This window comes from Bombina bombina, chromosome 1, assembly GCF_027579735.1.
Source record: "Bombina bombina isolate aBomBom1 chromosome 1, aBomBom1.pri, whole genome shotgun sequence".
Classification (NCBI taxonomy): domain Eukaryota; kingdom Metazoa; phylum Chordata; class Amphibia; order Anura; family Bombinatoridae; genus Bombina; species Bombina bombina.
In genome coordinates this window covers 534,312,345-534,335,582 of record NC_069499.1, presented here as the reverse complement: position 1 = coordinate 534,335,582, position 23,238 = coordinate 534,312,345, and the positions used below count along the sequence as shown (strand labels likewise).

General features: G+C 40.8%; 1 protein-coding gene across 5 annotated transcripts in view; it reads left to right on the top strand.

The window, feature by feature from the left end:
- The window catches only part of CMKLR2 (chemerin chemokine-like receptor 2), a 167,748-nt gene extending 158,335 nt beyond the window's left edge, over positions 1-9,413 (top strand). For all 5 annotated transcript variants that reach the window (XM_053698644.1, XM_053698648.1, XM_053698647.1 and 2 more), the window contains one exon: positions 8,167-9,413. In XM_053698644.1, the coding sequence (XP_053554619.1) occupies positions 8,179-9,261 (1,083 nt within the window). In that variant the 5' untranslated portion in view covers positions 8,167-8,178 and the 3' untranslated portion in view covers positions 9,262-9,413. The remainder of the gene's footprint in view (positions 1-8,166) is intronic.
- Positions 9,414-23,238: the final 13,825 nt, after the last annotated feature.

The window sequence follows — 23,238 nt, the reverse complement described above, 5'->3', positions numbered from 1 at the left end:
GCCAGTATTATGAATCAGCAGACTGTATTCACTCTAGGTATATGCTTATTATAGGAGTTAAATGTTAGCCCATTTTAGATGCATGCAGGGCAAATATATGTATTTTTATTTACCTTGTAATAACAATTTTACCCTAATATCTCTCATGATTGCAGCTTATCTACTCCTGTTATTTGTTTAGTATAACTACTGAATGTTAATTTACTGTGGCCTAGATTTAGAGTTTGGCGGTAGCCGTCAAAACCAGCGTTAGAGGCTCCTAACGCTGGTTTTTACCGCCCGCTGGTATTTAGAGTCAGTCAGGAAAGGGTCTAACGCTCACTTTGCAGCCGCGACTTTTCCATACCCCAGATCCCCTTACGCCATTTGCGTATCCTATCTTTTCAATGGGATCTTTCTAACGCCGGTATTTAGAGTCTTGGCTGAAGTGAGCGTTAGAAATCTAACGACAAAACTCCACCTGCAGAAAAAAGTCAGGAGTTAAGAGCTTTTTGGGCTAACGCCGGTTCATAAAGCTCTTAACTACTGTGCTCTAAAGTACACTAACACCCATAAACTACCTATGTACCCCTAAACCGAGGCCCCCCCACATCGCCGACACTCTATTAAAATGTTTTAACCCCTAATCTGCCACTCCGTACACCGCCGCCAGCTACGTTATCCCTATGTACCCCTAATCTGCTGCCCCTAACATCGCCGACCCCTATATTATATTTATTAACCCCTAATATGCCGCCCCCGCTATCGCTGACACCTGCATATTTTTTTAACCCCTAATCTACCGCTCCGTACACCGCCGCAACCTACATTATCCCTATGTACCCCTAATCTGCTGCCCCTAATACCGCCGACACCTACATAATATTTATTAACCCCTAAGCTGCCACCCCAACGTCGCCGCCACCTACCTACACCTACCTACAGATCTTCAGGGGCTTAGTGTTAGGTTTATTTAAGGGGGTTTTGGGTTAGATTAGTGGTATGTGGGTGGTGGGTTGTAATGTTGGGGGGGGTATTGTATGTTTTTTTTTTTAAAAGGCAAAAGAGCTGAATTCTTTGGGGCATGCCCCGCAAAGGGCCCTTTTCAGGGCTGGTAAGGTAAAAGAGCTTTTTTATTTTAATTTTAGAATAGGGTAGGGCATTTTTTTATTTTGGGGGTCTTTGTTATTTTATTAGGGGGCTTAGAGTAGGTTTAATAAGTTTAACATTGTTGTAATATTTTTCTAATGTTTGTAAATATTTTTTTATTTTTTGTAACTTAGTTCTTTTTTATTTTTTGTACTTTAGTTAGTTTATTTCATTGTATTTATTTGTAGGTATAGTATGTAATTAATTTATTGATAGTGTAGTGTTAGGTTTAATTGTAGATAATTGTAGGTATTTTATTTAATTTATTTATTGATAGTGTAGTGTTAGGTTTAATTGTAACTTAGGTTAGGATTTATTTTACAGGTAATTTTGTAATTATTTTAACTAGGTAACTATTAAATAGTTATTAACTATTTAATAGCTATTGTATCTGGTTAAAATAAATACAAAGTTGCCTGTAAAATAAATATTAATCCTAAAATAGCTACAATATAATTATAATTTATATTGTAGCTATATTAGGGTTTATTTTACAGGTAAGTATTTAGCTTTAAATAGGAATAATTTATTTAATAAAAGTTAATTTATTTCGTTAGATTTAAATTATATTTAATTTAGGGGGGTGTTAGGGTTAGACTTAGCTTTAGGGGTTAATACATTTATTAGAGTAGCGGTGAGATCCGGTCGGCAGATTAGGGGTTAATTATTGTAGGTAGGTGGAGGCGACGTTGGGGGCAGCAGATTAGGGGTTAATAAATATAATATAGGGGTCGGCGGTGTTAGGGGCAGCAGATTAGGGGTACATAGGGATAACGTAGGTTGCGGCGGTGTACGGAGCGGCAGATTAGGGGTTAAAAGTGTAATGCAGGGGTCAGCGATAGCGGGGGCAGCAGATTAGGGGTTAATGAGTGTAAGGTTAGGGGTGTTTAGACTCGGGGTACATGTTAGGGTGTTAGGTGCAGACTTAGGAACTGTTTCCCCATAGGAAACAATGGGGCTGCGTTAGGAGCTTAACGCTGCTTTTTTGCAGGTGTTAGGTTTTTTTTCAGCTCAAACAGCCCCATTGTTTTCTATGGGGGAATCGTGCACGAGCACGTTTTTGAAGCTGGCCGCGTCCGTAAGCACCGCTGGTATTTAGAGTTGCAGTGGCGGTAAATATGCTATACACTCCCTTTTTGGAGCCTAACGCAGCCCTTCTGTGAACTCTAAATACCAGCGGTATTTAAAAGGTGCGGGGGGAAAAAAGCATGCGTAGCTAACGCACCCCTTTGGCTGCAGAACTCTAAATCTAGCCGTTAGGGTTTATTTTACAGGTAAGTATTTATTTTTAAATAGGAATAATTTAGTTAATGATAGTGTAGTGTTAGGTGTAATTGTAACTTAGGTTAGTTTTTATTTTACAGGTAAATGTGTCTTTATTTTAACTAGGTAGCTATTAAATAGTTAATAACTATTTAATAGCTATTGTGCCTAGTTAAAATAAATTGAAATTTGCCTGTAAAATAAAAATAAATCCTAAAATAGCTACAATATAATTATTAGTAATATTGTAGCTATCTTAGGGTTTATTTTATAGGTAAGTATTTAGTTTTAAATAGGAATAACTAATTTAATAAGAGTAATATTTATTTAGATTTATTTAATTAATATTTAAGTTAGGGGGGTGTTAGGGTTAGTGTTAGACTTAGGTTTAGGGGTTAATAATTTTATTATAGGTTGCGGCGATAATGGGGGGGCAGGATAGGGGTTAATAAATTTATTATAGGTGGCGACGGTGTAGGGGGGGCAGATTAGTGGTTAATAAGTTTAATATAGGTGGCGGCGGGGTCCGGGAGCGACGGTTTAGGGGTTAAACAATTTATTTAGTTGCGGTGGGGTACGGGATCGGCAGGATAGGGGTTAATACATTTATTATAGGTGGCGGTGGTATAGGGGGGCAGGATAGGGGTAAATAGGTATTATATAGTTGGCTGTGGGGTCCGGGAGCAGCGGTTTAGGGGTTAATACATTTATTATAGTTGCGGCGGGGTTCAGGAGCGGCGGTTTAGGGGTTAATACATTTATTATAGTTGCGGCGGGGTCTAGGAGCGGCGGTTTAGGGGTTAATAACTTTATTTAGTTGTGGGGGGCTCCGGGGGGGGCGGTATAGGGGGTAGAACAGTATAGTATAGTGTGAGTGCTTAGTGACAGGGGTATTAATAAAGCTGTAGAAAAGCCGAAAAGCAGCGAGATCGATGTGTGATAACTATCACAGTCCGTTGCTCATCGCCCCGTACTTGGTGCGCAGCTTTTGGACAGCTTTTTTAATAACTTTGGCGAGTGTATTCAGGTCCGCAACGGCGATGTGAGGCGAGCTTAGGCGGGCGTATTGGGGCCGGCGATGGCAGGTAAATAGACACGTTGATAACTAGAGTCCACTGTCCCTTATTTGGACCCGCATGACTAATAATAAATACTCTCCAGGGACTAACCTCTGCTTACTGCTGAATAGTTATATATATCTACTGGTCCATATAATCAGGGTAGAATTGGACTGTTACCCGCATCCAGATATAAAGATCTCCTCCCAATAGTTGGATTCATCCGGTGTAATACCACGGTTTAATGGATAAATTTCATCTCCTTCTCCATTCTACTTTTAACAGTATAGCAAAAATAATAACAAATCTGAGGTTCCATCACGGAGATCCATAAGTGGTCTCTTTTAAACCAGATAGCCCTCTGTAACTATCATTATTCTGTAAGATGTGGGGTCCAAGAGAGGCCTCCTGAATGTAATAGAGGGCTTAGTTCTTCTTATTTACATGTTTGTTTTTTTTAAATTGTTTTATCTTTTACAGCAAGCCTTTAACTTACTAATTTTATACCATATAGCCAAAAGGTATTGCTCACCATATATGCACTTATATTATGTAACCTGGGCCTTGCATTTTTGTTATAACAGTTATTGTTCATTTTATCTGTTTTTCTTGAATATGTATGTAATTCATAGGCTGTACCTTTTCATAACCATTCTGGGAGTGCAATCGTATAATGCTGTAAAATTTAGTACATGTCAAAAAAGTTTGCCTCAATAAAAAAATAAAAAAAAATAAAAAAATAAATACAAAGTTGCCTGTAAAATAAAAATAAACCCTAAGCTAGCTACAATGTAACTATTGGTTATATTGTAGCTAGCTTAGGGTTTATTTTATAGGTAAGTATTTAGTTTTAAATAGGAATAATTTAGTTAATAATAGTAATTTTATTTAGATTTATTTAAATAATATTTAAGTTAGGGGGTGTTAGGGTTATAGTTAGACTTAGGTTTAGGGGTTAATACATTTAGTATAGTGTCAGCGACGTTGGGGTTGGCAGATTAGGGGTTAATAAATGTAGGTAGGTGTCGACGATGTTAGGGACGGCAGTTTAGGGGGTTAATAAAATTTAACTAGTGTTTGCGAGGCGGGAGTGCGGCGGTTTAGAGGTTAATATATTTATTAAAGTGGCAGCGATGTCCGGTCGGCAGATTAGGGGTTAAAAATGTATTTAAGTGTTTGTGATGTGGGGGGGAGGCTCGGTTTAGGGGTTAATAGGTAGTTTATGGGTGTTAGTGTACTTTTTAGCACGTTAGTTAAGAGTTTTATGTTACGGCGTTAGCCCATAAAACTCTTAACTACTGACTTTTAAATGCGGTAGTCTTGACAGGAGAGGCTGTACCGCTCACTTTTTCCAAGACTCGTAATACCGGCATTAGGAAAATCCCATTGAAAATATGGGATACGCAATTGACGTAAGTGGATTTGCGGTATGTTCGAGTCGTGGAAAAAAAATGAGTGGTACACCTGTACCTGCCAGACTCGTAATACCAGCGGGCGTTAAAAAGCAGCATTGGGATTTGGGACCTCTCAATGCTGCTTTTAAGGCTAACGCAAGACTCGTAATCTAGGCGTTTATGTTTCTGCTATATGACATATACTCCTTTTCCTATTTTCTTCTCTTCTCATCCCTATTCCCCACAGCTTTTCTGAAAAAACTCTTCCTCTTCTCCTTCCAGGTCTTATATATAACTCACAACTCACTCATGTAGTTGAAAACTTTTTGTAAACTTTACTTCCAGGTCTTGGATATGAGCCCAAACATTATCACAAGAAAACAATAACTTTGTTCATCGGATAATCTGTTGATTTTAGCAGCATATCAGACACTGTTTCCTGCCTACAAAATCTGCATGTGAATTTACTCAGCACTACATGTTGAGGAACATTGCAAGAACTATACTGTGCTAGATTGTTACCTCATATGTCATTAAGGTTTCCAAATGTGAGCGAAATACTAGTAGTATGCTTTTTTATTTAAATTAAATTACAGTATTACACTATTCCACTGGAGCCACACTGCATTCTACCATACTGAAAGAAGCAACGGAGCTACCCGTGTGAGTAAAGACGCACAGGATAAGACACACCACAGTAGATACCATTTGTGCCTGAGGAGGGCTCTCCTATACAGCACCACACTTACCTGTTTTAGTTTCTATTTTAGTATATGCAATATCTTTTTTTTATCTGTATGTATTTTAGCATTAATCGATTTGAAAATTGGGATAGAGATTCATTTTCTTGTGATCATTTTTATAATTTCTATATTTTTTTAGTCATTTTGCATATCCCTTTGTTTGGTCTCATACATAGTTCATAGATTATCAAATTGTGTTAATCTGTTGTCATCCAGGTCTTGTTGCGCTATCTGTGTTTGACTTACTTTCTTTCTCATATATATATATATATATATATATATATATATAAATATATATATATATATATATATATATATATATATATATATATATATATATATACATACAGTATATACAGTTATAGCCAAAAATATTGGCACCCCTGCATTTTTGTCAGATAATGCACCACTTCGCCCAGAAAATTGTTGCAATTAGAAATGTTTAGGCATTCTCATGTTTATTTGTTTTGTTCGTATTGGTATAACATAAAAAAGTGGGGAGAAAAAAAAAATCAAATCTGACACATTCCACGCAAAACTCCAAAAATGGACTGGACAAAATTATTGGCACCCTCAATTTAATATTTGGCAACATACTCCTTGGAAAAAAAATAACTGAAATTAATCGCTTTCTGCAATCATCAATGAGTTTCTTACACCTCTCCTTTGAACCACTCTTCTTTCGCCAACTGCTCCAGGTTTCTCAGATTGGAAGGGTTCCTTTTCCCAACTGCTGTTTTGAGATCTCTCCACAGGTGCTCTATGGGATTGAGATCTAGATTTATTGCTTTCCAGTTCATTACTCTCCAGTGCTTTGTCTTAAACCATTTCTGGGTGCTTTTTGATGTGCGCTTTGGGTCATTGTCCTGCTGATGATGGAGACCCAACTTTCTGACACTGAGCTCTACATTGCACCACATAACTCTTTGGTAGTCTTCAGATTTCATAATGCCATGCACACAGTCAAGACATCCAGGGCCTGAAGCAACAAAGCAACCCCAAACCATCAGTGAACCTCTATCATGTTTGACTGTAGGGACTGTATTCTTTTCTTTAAGAGACTAATTTCTTTTTCTTAAAACAGTAGACTGATGGGCTTTACCAAAAAGCTGTAATTTTGTTTCTCTGTCCACAGCACATTCTGCCAAAAGAATGTTGGTTTCCTCAGGTACGTTTTGGCAAACTCCAATATGGCTTTTTTATGTTTCTGTGTCAGCAGTGGTGTCCTCCTGGGTCTCCTACCATAGCGTCCTTTTTCATTCAGAGGGTGAGGTATAGTGCGAGCTAACACATTTGTACCCTCTCTCTGAAGGTTAGCTTGAATTTGTCTGGAAGTTCATAGAGGTTCTTTATCCACCATTCAAACAATCCTTTGTTGCAATCTTTAATAAATTTTTCTCTTTCGTCCAGGGAGATTAGCTACAGTGCCATTGGCTGTAAACTTCTTGACAATGTTGCACACAGTGGACACAGGAACATTAAGATCTCTGGAGATCTGTAGATTGTCCATGCTTTTCCACAATTTTTGTTCTCAAATCCTCAGACAATTCTTTGCTGCTCTTTCTCTTCTTCAATGCGCAGTGTGGCAAACAGAGACACACAACAGAAAGGTTGAGTAAGTGTTTCACCATTTTAACTGGTTGCCGGTGTGATTTCTATATTGTCATCACTTGTTAATTGATACAGGTGAGTTTAATTACAAATTACAGGAGCATCACAAACTTGGAATGCAATTATTTCTTACAATTTTCAGAAGATGTCAATAATTTTGCCCAGTCCATTTTTGGAGTTGTTTGTGGAATGTGTCAAATTTGGCTTTTTTCTCTCCACTTTTTTGTGTCATACCAATACAAACAAAACCAAAAGAAATAAACATAAGAATGCCTAAACAATTGTAATTGCAACAATTTTCTGGGCGAAGTGGTGCATTATTTGACAGGAATGCAAGGGTGCCAATATTTTCGGTCATGACAGTGTATATATGTTTATATATATATATATATATATATATATATATATATATATATATATACACACACACACACAAACACAGACACACACACGTCTATACATATTTATGTGTTTATATGTGTATATATGTCTGTAAATACATATATACACATATAAATACATATTTATACATATTTATATGTATAACTGTACTTTTAAATGTATTATTGATGTGTTTTGTGATACTTTTTTATCTTGCTTAGCAGTTAACCAGAGCTCTAAAGTCGCTGTAATTATTGTTGTATAAATCACGATTGCGCTCACTTGTTCACATTTACTTTTAACTTGTAATACAAGCGGAATTCAATTTGCGCCCAAGCGGCCATAGAAACCCAATAGTGCGCCACTCATAATCTAGCACTACATAAATTTATGTGTTATTGCTCACTGCATAGATTTATTCAAAACTGATTTTATTCTTTGGGCAAGTTATTTAAAATGTTAGTGGTAAATTATTTAGTGGAGATCACTGTGCAATACCCTTTGTTACATAAAGCTTTTTGTCTGTGATTTAATATTTCAAATATTATTTGCTGTGTTTTAATCATTATCTTTATGTTCTCTCCCTAGCAAAACAATTGAATGCTCAACATGGAAAATGACTATCTGCCAATGAAATCTGACTATGACATGTTTGAAAACATTTCATATTACTATGAATATGATCTTGAAGAACCTTCAGATGTCACAGACAGCCACCATTTTCTTCACATCATTTCTATTGTAATTTATTCTGTGGCCTTCTTATTGGGAGTACCTGGTAATGCCATAGTCATTTGGTTCACTGGTATCAAATGGGAGAAGACATTTAACACCATTTGGTTCCTCAATCTGGCTGTTGCTGATTTAATTTTTGTCCTCTTTTTGCCCTTTCATATCACCTATGTGGCTACTAACTTCCACTGGCCTTTTGGGAAATTGTTATGCAAACTCAACTCTTTCATTACTTTGATCAACTTATTTGCCAGTGTTTTCTTCCTTAGTGTTATTGGCCTTAACAGATTCCTTCATTTGGCTTTCCCCAGTTTCTCACAGAAACACTTTACACTAAAAAAGTCAGTGGTTATAAGCGTGATTGTATGGCTTTCTGCATCAATTATTGCTTGTCCTTCGCTGTTCTTCAGAGACACACTCATAATTAGCAAAACAAAAACTGTCTGCTTCATCAACTTCCACGATACTGACACATCCCTCAGGATGAGGAGACATATGATTCTTACATTGGTCAGGTTTCTCTTTGGATATTTCATCCCTTTGATCACTATGATAGTCTGTTATACCATCTTGACTGTCAAGATGAAAGCAAATAAGGCAATAGTTTCCTCTAATTTTTTCTGGACAACCTTTGCTGTAGTTGTGGCTTTTTTTGTGTGCTGGACTCCTTTCCATATATTGATGTTATTGGAGATTCAAGTTCATCACACAAATGCTATCCATGATGTTCTTAGAATTGGTGTTCCCCTTTCCACAAGTTTGGCTTTTGTTAACAGCTGCCTTAATCCAATCCTTTATGTTTTAACTAGCAAAGTTTTCAGAGTACAGTTTTGCACAACAATGGCAAACATATTCAAACACACTATCCAGGATATCAGCCAGACAGGTACTCTCAGTGAGCATCTGATGGAGACAGAAAATAAGCCATCCTTCTGTGAAACAGCCACCTAAATAAATATAAGTGGAATGAGATTTCAAGGTTTGTTATATAACGGGAAATTAAATGCTAAATTGTATCCCTGTTTAATTAAAGGGACACTAAACATATTGTTATTACAATACATTTCTGTTGTCTTGCTATAGTATAAAATATTAGCCAAGTATCTTGTTTGCTGGAATTATTTTTTTCAACACCCAGACTCCACCACTCACTTGCCTTATATGGAAGAGTTAATCCAGCCTTGCTTCTGGAGAAGTTTATTATATTAGCATAGAGGGCATTGTTTTGCAGCTGAAGCCAATTAAACAAAGACATGTAGCAGGGTTAGCCTTCAGAAGTCTGATGTGTGCATTTCCAGTTCTGAGTAATCCACAATATTTTAGAGCTAAATTACATAAAAGAGGACAAAATAAATAATGACAGTATAATGCACTATGCATAACTAAATATCGGCTAGATTAGGAGTTGTGCGTTAGGTTTAAAAAGCAGCGTTAAGAGGTCCTAATGCTGCTTTTTAACGCCCGCTGGTATTACGAGTCTTGCAGGTACAGGTGTACCGCTCACTTTTTTGGCCAGACTTGGAAATACCGCAAATCCACTTATGTAAATTGCGTATCCTCTTTTTTCAATGGGACTTGCATAACGCCGGTATTACGAGTCTGCCAAAAAGTGAGCGGTAGACCCTCTCCTGTCAAGACTGGTACCGCATTTTAAAAGTCAGTAGTTAAGAGTTTTACATTACAAAGCCGTAGCATAAAACTCTTAACTAAAGTGCTAAAAAGTACACTAACACCCATAAACTGCCTATTAACCCCTAAACCGAGGCCCTCCCACATTGCAAACACTAAAATAAAAATTTTAACCCCTAATCTGCCGATCCGGACATCGCCGCCACTGTAATAAACATATTAACCCCTAAACCGCCGCACTCCCGCCTCGCAAACATTAGTTAAATATTATTAACCCCTAATCTGCTGGGCTTAACATCACCACCACCTACCTACATTTATTAACCCTTAATCTGCCTCCCCCAACGTCCCTGCCACTATACTAAATGTATTAACCCCTAAACTTAAGTCTAACCCTAGACCTTACACCCCCTAACTTAAATATAATTAAAAGAAATCTAAATAAAAATTACTATCATTAACTAAATAATTCCTATTTAAAACTAAATACTTACCTGTAAAATAAACTTTAAGCTAGCTACAATATAACTAATACTTACATTGTAGCTAGTTTAGGATTTATTTTTATTTTACAGGCAAGTTTGTATTTATTTTAACTAGGTAGAATAGTTATTAAATAGTTATTAACTATTTAATAACAACCTAGCTAAAATAAATACAAAGTTACCTGTAAAATAAAACCTAACCTAAGTTACAATTACACCTAACACTACACTATAATTAAATTATTTCCCTAAATTAAATACAATTAAATAAAATTATCTAAAGTACAACCCCCCCCCCACTAAATTACAGAAAATAATAAACAAATTACAAGATTTTCAAACTAATTACACCTGATCTAATCCCCCTAACAAAATAAACAAGCCCCCCCCAAAATAAAAAAGAGCCCTACCCTACACTAAATTACAAATAACCCTTAAAAGGGCCTTTTGCGGGGCATTGCCCCAAAGTAATCAGCTCTTTTACCTGTAAAAAAAAATTACAAATCCCCCCCCAACATTTAAACCCACCACCCACACAACCAACACTACTCTAAAACCCACACCCAATACCCCCTTAAAAAAACCTAACACTAACCCCTTGAAGATCACCTTACCGGGAGACGTCTTCATCCAACCGGGCCGAAGTCCTCAACGAAGCCGGGAGAAGTCTTCATCCAAGCCAGGCGAAGTGGTCCTCCAGACGGGCAGAAGTCTTCATCCAGACGGCATTTTCTATCTTCATCCATCCGGCGTGGAGCGGGTCCATCTTCAAGACATCCGACGCAGAGCATCCTCTTCTGACGACAGCTAACACTGAATGAAGGTTCCTTTAAAAGACGTCATCCAAGATGGCGTCCCTTCAATTCTGATTGGCTGATATAATTCTATCAGCCAATCAGAATTAAGGTAGAAAAAATCCTATTGGCTGATGCAATCAGCCAATAGGATTGAGCTTGCATTCTATTGGCTGATTGGAACAGTAGGATTGAGCTCGCATTCTATTGGTAGGATTGATTGGAACAGCCAATAGAATGCCAGCTCAATCCTATTGGCTGATTGCATTCTATTGGCTGTTCCAATCAGCCAATAGAATGCAAGCACAATCCTATTGGCTGATTGGATGAGACAATAGGATTGGACTTTAATTCTATTAGCTTAGGGTTTATTTTACAGGTAAGTATTTAGTTTTAAATAGGAATTATTTAGGTAATAAAAGGAATTTTATTTAAATTTATTTAAATTAGATTTAAGTTAGGGGGTGTTAGGGTTAGACTTAGGTTTAGGGGTTAATACATTTAATATAGTGGCGGCAACGTTGGGGATGGCAGATTAGGGGTTAATAAGTGTAATGTAGGTGGTGGCGGTGTCGGGGCAGCAGATTAGGGGTTAATAAGTATAATGTAAGTGGAATCAGTGTCAGGATGGCAGATTAGGGGTTAATAAGTGCAATGTAGGTGGCGGCGATGTCTGGGGGGCAAATTAGGGGTTAATAAGTATAATGTAGGTGGCGGCGGTGTCGGGGCGGCAGATTAGGGGTTAATAAGTATAATGTAGGTGGCGGCGGTGTCAGGGCGGCAGATTAGGGGTGTTTAGACTCGGGGCTTATGTTAGGGTATTAGGTGTAAACATAACTTTTATTTTCCCATAGGAATCAATGGGATATCGGGCAGCAGCGAACATAAGCTTTCGCTGCTTTCAGACTCCCATTGATTCCTATGGCATCCTCCGCCTCCAGGGCGGCGGATTGAAAACCAGGTACGCTGGGTCGGAAAAATAGTGCCGAGCGTACCTGGTAGAATTTTGATAACTAGCAAAAGTAGTCAGATAGTGGCGAATTTGCATTCAGAACATCTGTAGTGACGTAAGCATCGATCTGTGTCGGACTGAGACCAGCGAATCGTATGTTACGTCACAAAATTCTACTTTTGCTGGTCTGTAGCCTTTGATAAATAAGGCGAATCAGGCTTGCCACAATTACGCTGCGGAATTCCAGCGTATTTGCGGTTGACGGCTTGATAAATAGGGGCCATAGGTTATTTCAGAGACTGGACAAATACACATTATAAATCTGTACAATCTCTATGCTGATATCTGATATATTGTACTCATGCAACGGATGATACACATACTGTCCTCATCTAGATTTAAACTAATCCAGCGCTACAAATAATACAAGTTACAGCAACTTACAACTAGTGTGGATACTTCCAAATAATTTAAAGTACAGCTGCGGAAATCCTGCAGCTCGTTTATCCTCATTATAACACAGGCCTCAAACCTACTAACGGTTGATAATCATGTCACAGCGCAAGTCATCTAAAATAGACAAACATATAAAATCTCATAATACAGGACACTACACAGTTAACTCTTATTTCAAACATCCAGATGCGCATAAGCTAAATATACAATAGTGTTGTCGTGAACAGTTCGCCGGAGAACAGTTTCCGGCGAACATAGCTTGTTCATACATATGCGATGTTCGATCCGCCCCCTATTCGTCATCATTGCCTAAACTTTGACCCTGTATCTCACAGTCAGCAGGCACATTCCAGCCAATCAGCAGCAGACCCTCACTCCCAGACCCTTACACCTCATGGATAGCAGCCATTTTAGATTCATTCGGAAGCTGCATTGCTAGTGAGAGGAGGGACAGTGTAGCTGCTGCTAATTTAATAGGGAAATCGATAGCTAGGCTAGTGTATTCAGTGTCCACTACAGTCCTGAAGGACTCATCTGATCTCTGCTGTAAGGACAGCATCCCAAAAAGCCCTTTTTAGGGCTACATCAGTCGTTTTTTTTTTTCTTTGTAATCTAATAGCAGTTGCCTGCCTGCCACTGCCAGCCTGTGTGTCAGGCTCACAGCATATACTGTGCCTACTTGCTCAGTGCCACCACTCATATCTGGTGTAACATTAGTGTAAATTTAAAAAAAAAAAACTTTTACATCAGTCTGCTAGTGTAATCTAATTTCAGTTGCCAGGCCAGCCTGCCACTGCCAGTCTGTGTGTCAGGCTCACAGCATATATTGTGCCTACTTGCTCAGTGCCACCACCAGTCATATCTGGTGTAACAGTAGTGTGAATTTTTTTTAAAAAACTTTTACATTAGTTTGCTAGTGTAATCTAATAGCAGTTGCCTGCCTGCCACTGCCAGCCTGTGTGGCAGGCTCACAGCATATACTGTGCCTACTTGCTCAGTGCCACCACTCATATCTGGTGTAACATTAGTGTACATTTTAAAAAAAAACTTTTACATCAGTCTGCTAGTGTAATCTAATTTCAGTTGCCAGGCCAGCCTGCCACTGCCAGCCTGTGTGTCAGGCTCACAGCATATACTGTGCCTACTTGCTCAGTGCCACCACCAGTCATATCTGGTGTAACAGTAGTGTAAATTTAAAAAAAACAAACTTTTACATCAGATTGCTAGTGTAATCTAATAGCAGTTGCCTGCCTGCCACTGCCAGCCTGTGTGTCAGGCTCACAGCATATACTGTGCCTACTTGCTCAGTGCCACCACTCATATCTGGTGTAACATTAGTGTAAATTAAAAAAAAAAACTTTTACATCAGTCTGCTAGTGTAATCTAATTTCAGTTGCCAAGCCAGCCTGCCACTGCCAGCCTGTGTGTCAGGCTCACAGCATATACTGTGCCTACTTGCTCAGTGCCACCACTCATATCTGGTGTAACAGTAGTGTAAATAAAAAAAAAACTTTTACATCAGTTTGCTAGTGTAATCTAATAGCAGTTGCCTGCCTGCCACTGCCAGCCTGTATGTCAGGCTCACAGCATATACTGTGCCTACTTGCTCAGTGCCACCACTCATATCTGGTGTAACATTAGTGTAAATTTAAAAAAAAAAAACTTTTACATCAGTCTGCTAGTGTAATCTAATTGCAGTTGCCAGGCCAGCCTGCCACTGCCAGCGTGTGTGTCAGGCTCACAGCATATACTGTGCCCACTTGCCCAGTGACACCACTCATATTATCTTGTTTAATAGTAGTGTAAGTGTACATTTAAAAATAAAAAAACTATTTTGACTGTGAAACATCAGTGTGCTTTTTTGTGTCAGGCTCACAGTGTATACTGTGCCCACTTGTCCAGTGCCACCACTCACACTACTATAAAACAAGATAATATGAGTGGTGGCACTGGACAAGTGGGCACAGTATATACGCTGTGAGCCTGACACAAAAAAGCAGACTGATGTTTCACAGTCAAATTAGTTTTTTTATTTTTAAATGTACACTTACACTACTATTAAACAAGATAATATGAGTGGTGGCACTGGACAAGTGGGCACAGTATACGCTGTGAGCCTGACACAAAAAAGCAGACTGATGTTTCAGAATCAAAATAGTTTTTTTATTTTTAAAATGTATACTTACACTACTATAAAACAAGATAATATAAGTATACATTTTAAAAATAAAAAAACTATTTTGATTCTGAAACATCAGTCTGCTTTTTTGTGTCAGGCTCACAGCGTATACTGTGCCCACTTGTCCAGTGCCACCACTCATATTATCTTGTTTAATAGTAGTGTAAGTGTACATTTAAAAATAAAAAAACTAATTTGACTGTTAAACATCAGTTTGCTTTTTTGTGTCAGGCTCACAGCGTATATACTGTGCCCACTTGTCCAGTGCCACCACTCATATTATCTTGTTTTATAGTAGTGTAAGTGTACATTTTAAAAATAAAAAAACTATTTTGACTCTGAAACATCAGCCTTCTTTTTTTGTGTCAGGCTCACAGCGTATACGGTGCCCACTTGCCCAGTGCCACACTCATATTATCTTGTTTAATAGTAGTGTAAGTGTACATTTAAAAATAAAAAAACTATTTTGACTGTGAAACATCAGACTGCTTTTTTGTGTCAGGCTCACAGCGTATACTGTGCCCACTTGTCCAGTGCCACCACTCATATTATCTTGTTTAATAGTAGTGTAAGTGTACATTTTAAAAATAAAAAAACTATTTTGACTGTGAAACATCAGTCTGCTTTTTTGTGTCAGGCTCACAGCGTATACTGGGCCCACTTGTCCAGTGCCACCACTCACATTATCTTGTTTAATAGTAGTGTAAGTGTACATTTAAAAAAAAAAAAAACTATTTTGACTGTGAAACATCAGTCTGCTTTTTTGTGTCAGGCTCACAGCGTATACTGTGCCCACTTGTCCAGTGCCACCACTCATATTATCTTGTTTAATAGTAGTGTAAGTGTACATTTAAAAATAAAAAAACTATTTTGACTGTGAAACATCAGTCTGCTTTTTTGTGTCAGGCTCACAGCGTAAACTGTGCCCACTTGTCCAGTGCCACCACTCATATTATCTTGTTTAATAGTAGTGTAAGTGTACATTTTAAAAATAAAAAAAATATTTTGACTGTGAAACATCAGCCTGCTTTTTTGTGTCAGACTCTCAGCGTATACTGTGCCCACTTGTCCAGTGCCACCACTCACATTATCTTGTTTAATAGTAGTGTAAGTGTACATTTAAAAAAACAAAAAACTATTTTGACTGTGAAACATCAGTCTGCTTTTTTTGTGTCAGGCTCACAGCGTATACTGTGCCCACTTGTCCAGTGCCACCATTCATAATATATTGTTTAATAGTAGTGTAAGTGTACATTAAAAAAAAACAAAAAACTATTTTGACTGTGAAACATCAGTCTGCTTTTTTGTGTCAGGCTCACAGCGTATACTGTGCCCACTTGTCCAGTGCCACCACTCATATTATCTTGTTTAATAGTAGTGTAAGTGTACATTTTAAAAATAAAAAAACTATTTTGACTGTGAAACATCAGTCTGCTTTTTTGTGTCAGGATCACAGCGTATACTGTTCCCACTTGTCCAGTGCCACCACTCACATTATCTTGTTTAATAGTAGTGTAAGTGTACATTTTAAAAATAAAAACAACTATTTTGACTGTGAAACGTAAGTCTGCTTTTTTGTGTCAGGCTCACAGTGTATACTGTGCCCACTTGTCCAGTGCCACCACTCATATTATCTTGTTTAATAGTAGTGTAAGTGTACATTTTAAAAATAAAAAAACTATTTTGACTGTGAAACATCAGTCTGCTTTTTAGTGTCAGGCTCACAGCGTATACTGTGCCCACTTGACCAGTGCCACCATTCATATTATTTTGTTTAATAGTAGTGTCAGTGTACATTTAAAAAAACATAAAAAAAATTTGACTGTGAAACATCAGTCTGTTTTTTTGTTTCAGGCTCACAGAGTATACTGTGCCCACTCACAGTAGCTTGCACGCATAGTAGCACTAATCGAAAAAAAAAATGACAGGCAGAAGCAGGCCAACCCGCAGGGGCCTTCGTGGTCGTGGTGCTGTGATTCCCTTTGGCCATAGAATAATGCCCAGTGTTAGGCCACGTACCATGAACACGAAAAGTTCTGATGAAATAGTTGACTTTATAACACAGGACACCCAATCTTCTACAGCTTCCGCTCGTAACCTTGACGCACCATCCTCCTCCAGCTTAGCTTCAGGCACCTCTCAACTTACCACTCGCCCGCCTGCCGCCACCACCGACACTAGCACCACAGCCGCCTCACTTGATCTGTCAGAGGAGTTATGTACACCTCAGTGTGAAGAAATGAGTGATGCGCAACCATCATTGACAGAGGATGTAGATAACTGTGATATGTCTCAGTAAGGCAGCATTACAGACATGGACGACGCATGGTGTGATGATGATGATGTTGTACCCGCCGTTGCTTCCGTTGTTGAGTTGTAAGATACAAGTGAAGGGGTTGATGATGACGATGCATCCGTGGATGTCACGTGGGCGCCCGGTAGAAGAGAAGAAGAACAGGGGGAAAGTTCAGATGGGGAGAGAGAGAAGAGCAGGAGGAGAAGACGAGTTGGAAGCAGGGGGAGGTCATCGCAAGGAGCTAGTGGCACAGTCAGACAGCATGCATCGGCACCCGGGGTCAGCCAGACAGCACGCCAATCAACGCATGCTGTTGCCACCACCAGAATGCCGTCATCGCAGAGCTCAGCAGTGTGGCATTTTTTTATGTGTCTGCCTCTGACAACAGCAATGCCATTTGCAACCTGTGCCAAAATAAACTGAGTCATGGGAAGTCCAACACCCACCTAGGTACAACTGCTTTGCGAAGGCACATGATCTCACATCACAAACGCCTATGGGATGAACACATGAGGACAAGCAGCACACAAACTCAAAGCTGCCATCCTCCTCCTGGTCCAGCATCTTCAGCCACGTCAACCACTGCTGTGCTCCTTGCCCCCTCTCAACCATCCGCCAATCCGTCTCTCTTCCGGAGCAGTTCCTGCTCATCTGCCCACAGTCAGGTGTCTGTCAAGGACATGTTTGAGCGTAAGAAGCCAATGTCACCAAGTCACCCCCTTGCCTGGCGTCTGACAGCTGGCTTGTCTGAACTCTTAGCCCGCCAGCTTTTACCATACAAGCTGGTGGAGTCTGAGGCGTTCAAAAAATTTGTAGCTATTGGGACACTGCAGTGGAAGGTACCCGGTCGAAATGTCTTTGCACAAAAGGCAATCCCCAACCTGTACTCGATTGTGCAAAAGGAAGTCTGGCACACAGTGTTGGGGCAAGGGTTCATCTGACCACTGATAGCTGGTCTGCAAAGCCTGGTCAGGGCAGGTATATCACCTACACTGCACATTGGGTAAACCTGCTGACGGCTGCCAAGCATGGAATGCCTGGCTCTGCAGAGGAGTTGGTGACACCGTCACGACTTGCAGGCAGGCCTGCTGCCACCTCCTCTACTCCTCCTACTCCATCCTCTTCCATAACCTCCTCGGCTGAGTCCTCTTTTGCTGCTGCGTCTTGCTCCACATCAACGGCGCCCCCCCCAGCTCCCCAGGTACTATTCCACATCCCGGATACGGCAGTGTCATGCCGTCTTGGGGTTGACTTGCCTGAAAGCAGAGAGTCACACCGCAGCAGCACTCCTGTCCACCCTGAATGCACAGGTGGATCAGTGGCTGACTCCGCACCAACTGGAGATCGGCAAAGTGGTTTCTGACAACGGAAGTAATTTGGTGGCGGCATTGAAATTGGGCAAGTTGACACATGTGCCGTGCATGGCACATGCTTGTAATCTGATTGTACAACACTTTGTGCATAAGTACCCAGGCTTACAGGATGTCCTGAAGCAGGCCAGGAAGGTGTGTGGCCATTTCAGGCATTCCTACACGGCCATGGCGCACTTGTCAGATATTCAGCGGCGAAACAACCTGCCAGTGAGGCGCTTGATTTGCGACAGCCCGACACATTGGAATTCAACACTCCTAATGTTCGACCGCCTGCTCCAACAAGAAAAAGCCGTTAACAAGTATTTGTATGACCGGGGTGCTAGGACAGCCTTTGGGGAGCTGGGAATTTTTTTGCCACGTTACTGGACGCTCATGCGCAATGCCTGTAGGCTTATGCGTCCTTTTGAGGAGGTGACAAACCTAGTCAGTCGCACCGAAGGCACCATCAGCGACATCATACCATTTGTTTTCTTCCTGGAGCGTGCCCTGCGAAGAGTGCTGGATCAGGCCATAGATGAGCTTGAAGAGGAAGAGTTGTGGTCACCATCACCACCAGAAACAGCCTTATCAACATCGCTTGCTGGACCAGCGGCAACGCAGGAAGAGGATTGTGAGGAAGAGGAGGCAGAGGAGGAATGTGGCTTTGAGGAGGAGGAGGAAGACCAACCACAACAGGCATCCCAGGGTACTCGTTGTCACCTATCTGGTACCCGTGGAGTTGTACGTGGCTGGGGGGAAGAAGATACCTTCAGTGAGATCACTGAGGACGAGGAACGGGACATGAGTAGCTCGGCATCCAACCTTGTGCAAATGGGGTCTTTCATGCTGTCATGCCTGTTGAGGGACACTCATATAAAAAGCTGAAGGAGAATGAACTGTACTGGGTGTCCACGCTACTAGACCCCCGGTATAAGCATAAAGTGACTGAAATGTTACCGAATTCCCGCAAATCAGAAAGGATGGAGCAGTTCAAAAATAAAATAAAAAGTATGCTTTACACACCGTATAAGGGTGATGTCACAGCACAACGGGAATCTAACAGGGGAAGAGGTCAAAGTAATACTCCTCGTCCCACGACCACGCCGGCAAGGACAGGACGCTTTCCAGACGTGTTGTTGATGGAGGACATGGGGACCTTTTTAACTCCTATGCATCGCCACAGCCCTTCGGGATCCAGCCTCAGAGAATGACTCAACGGACAGGTAGCAGACTACCGCGCCTGCAGATCTCGACACTCTGAGGAGCGATGAACCCCTTGACTACTGGGTGTGTAGGCTTGACCTGTGGCCTGAGCTATCCCAATTTGCAATAGAACTTTTGGCCTGCCCCACTTCTAGTGTCCTGTCAGAAAGGACCTTCAGTGCAGCAGGAGGTATTGTCACTGAGAAGAGAAGTCGCCTAGGTCAAAAAAGTCTTGATTACCTCACCTTTATTAAAATGAATGACGGATGGATCCCGAAGGGACTGACATTGGGCGATACATTTGAGTAAAAAAAGCCTGATGAGATGAGCTGCCTTGGGCTATAAATGGTCCACATGCTGCTATATTTTATCTTCGAATGCCGGATGACTTGCGTGACTTATCCACCAACAACTAGGATTCAAGCCGCAATGTTTTAGGGCACTTTCTAACTGTCAAACAAACATCAATTTTTCTGGCCGCTGCTACAGCAGCAGCTGCAACAATACCTAATTTTTCAGGCATGCGTACATGTCTAATTTTTCTGGCCTCTGGTGCTGCACTGTGGCTTCAAAACCCAAACCAAAAAAAGGCACATAACAGGGATTAAACTGCTAAGAATAGTACTACTTAACACACCACTCATATCTGGTGGCACAGTAGATTGCACGCGCAGTGCCCCAAATTTGAAGTAGGAGGACCGACCAAGCATCTTTTTCCATCTCTCGGTTCCTAAAATCCATGCCATATACACGTCCCCTGATAGGGGACACCGCAGTGGAAGGTACACGACCGAAATTTCTTTGCACAAAAGGCAATCCCCAACCTGTATTCGATTGTGCAAAAGGAAGTAACCTTACCATGGGTCCCAGGCCGCACGTCTTGTAATTCTCTGTCTGGGAAATTATCTATCTATCAAATCTATCTATTTATCTATCAAATCTATCTATCGTATCTATCAAATGTATCTATTGCATCTATTGATCTATCTAATCTATGTATCTATCTATCTATCTATCTATCAAATCTATCTATCTCGTGGCCGGACCAACCAAGCATCTTTTTCCATCTCCCGGTTCCTAAAATCCATGCCATATACACGTACCCTGATAGGGGACATAACAGGTATTAACTGATAACAATAGTACTACTTGACAGACCACTCATATCTGTTGGCACAGTAGATTGCACATGGTGCTCTGACAAAATGCAGAAGGACATTTGGCAGACGGACATTTGGCCGACAGACAGAAAGCTAAAGAATGTTCCGATTTCAGCCGAGGGCAGATACGTTCCAGAGTGCTCTGTTCTAATCAGATCCTTGGGCGCCGCAACTGCCTCTGGGAACCTTACCATGGGTCCCAGGCCGCACGTCTTGTAATTCTCTGTCTGGGAAATTATCTATCTATCAAATCTATCTATTTATCTATCAAATCTATCTATTTATCTATCAAATCTATCTATCATATCTATCATCAAATGTATCTATTACATCTATTGATCTATCTATCTATCTAATCTATGTATCTATCTATCTATCTCGTGGCCGGACCGACCAAGCATCTTTTTCCATCTCCCGGTTCCTAATATCATCTCCGGGTTCCTAAAATCGATGTCATACCTGTACTCTATTGTGCAAAAGGAAGTAATGGCATATGGGGTCTTTCATGCTGTCGTGCCTGTTGAGGGACCCTCGTATAAAAAGGCTGAAGGAGAACGACCTGTACTGGGTGTCCAAGCATCTTTTTCCATCTCCCGGTTCCTAAAAACATATCTGGGTTCCTAAAATCGATGCCATACCTGTACTCGATTGGGCAAAAGGAAGTAATGGCATATGGGGTCTTTCATGCTGTCATGCCTGTTGAGGGACCCTCGTATAAAAAGGCTGAAGGAGAATGACCTGTACTGGGTGTCCAAGCATCTTTTTCCATCTCCCGGTTCCTAAAATCATCTCCGGGTTCCTAAAATCAATGCCATACCTGTACTCGATTGTGCAAAAGGAAGTCATGGCATATGGGGGTCTTTCATGCTGTCATGCCTGTTGAGGGTCGGGGACCCTCATATAAAAAGGCTGAAGGAGAACGACCTGTACTGGGTGTCCAAGCATCTTTTTCCATCTCCCGGTTCCTAAAAATTATCTCCGGGTTCCTAAAAACGATGCCATACCTGTACTCGATTGTGCAAAAGGAAGTCATGGCATATGGGGTTTTTCATGCTGTCGTGCCTGTTGAGGGACCCTTGTATAAAAAGGCTGAAGGAGAACGACCTGTACTGAGTGTCCAAGCATCTTTTTCCATCTCCCGTTTCCTAAAATCATCTCCGGGTTCCTAAAATCAATGCCATACCTGTACTCGATTGTGCAAAAGGAAGTCATGGCATATGGGGTCTTTCATGCTGTCGTGCCTGTTGAGGGTCGGGGACCCTCATATAAAAAGGCTGAAGGAGAACGACCTGTACTGGGTGTCCAAGCATCTTTTTCCATCTCCCGGTTCCTAAAAATTATCTCCGGGTTCCTAAAAACGATGCCATACCTGTACTCGATTGTGCAAAAGGAAGTCATGGCATATGGGGTCTTTCATGCTGTCGTGCCTGTTGAGGGTCGGGGACCCTCGTATAAAAAGGCTGAAGGAGAACGACCTGTACTGGGTGTCCAAGCAGCTTTTTCCATCTCCCGGTTCCTAAACATTATCTCCGGGTTCCTAAAAACTATGCCATACCTGTACTCGATTGTGCAAAAAGGAAGTCATGGCATATGGGGTCTTTCATGCTGTCGTGCCTGTTGAGGGTCGGGGACCCTCGTGTAAAAAGGCTGAAGGAGAACGACCTGTACTGGGTGTCCAAGCATCTTTTTCCATCTCCCGGTTCCTAAAAATGATCTCCGGGTTCCTAAAATCGATGCCATACCTGTACTCGATTGTGCAAAAGGAAGTCATGGCATATGGGGTCTTTCAAACTGTCTGGCCTGTTGAGGGTCGGGAACCCTCGTATAAAAAGGCTGAAGGATAACGACCTGTACTGGGTGTCCAAGCATCTTTTTCCATCTCCCAGTTCCTAAAAATGATCTCCGGGTTCCTAAAATCGATGCCATACCTGTACTCGATTGTGCAAAAGGAAGTAATGGCATATGGGGTCTTTCATGCTGTCGTGCCTGTTGAGGGTCGGGGACCCTCATATAAAAAGGCTGAAGGAGAACGACCTGTACTGGGTGTTCAAGCATCTTTTTCCATCTCCCGGTTCCTAAAATCCATGCCATATACACGTCCCCTGATAGGGGACATAACAGGGATTAAACTGATAAGAATAGTACTAGTTAACACACCACTCCTATCTGGTGGCACAGTAGATTGCACGCGGTGCTCTGACAAAATGCAGAAGGACATTTGGCAGACAGACATTTGGCAGACGGACATTTGGCCGACAGACAGAAAGCTAAAGAATGTTCCGATTTTGGCCGAGGGCAGATACACAGAGTGCTCTGTTCTAATCAGAGCCTCGGGCGCCGCAACGGCCTCTGGGAACCTTACCATGGGTCCCAGACAGCCCGTCTTGTAATTCTCTGTCTGGGAAATTATCTATTATTCTCT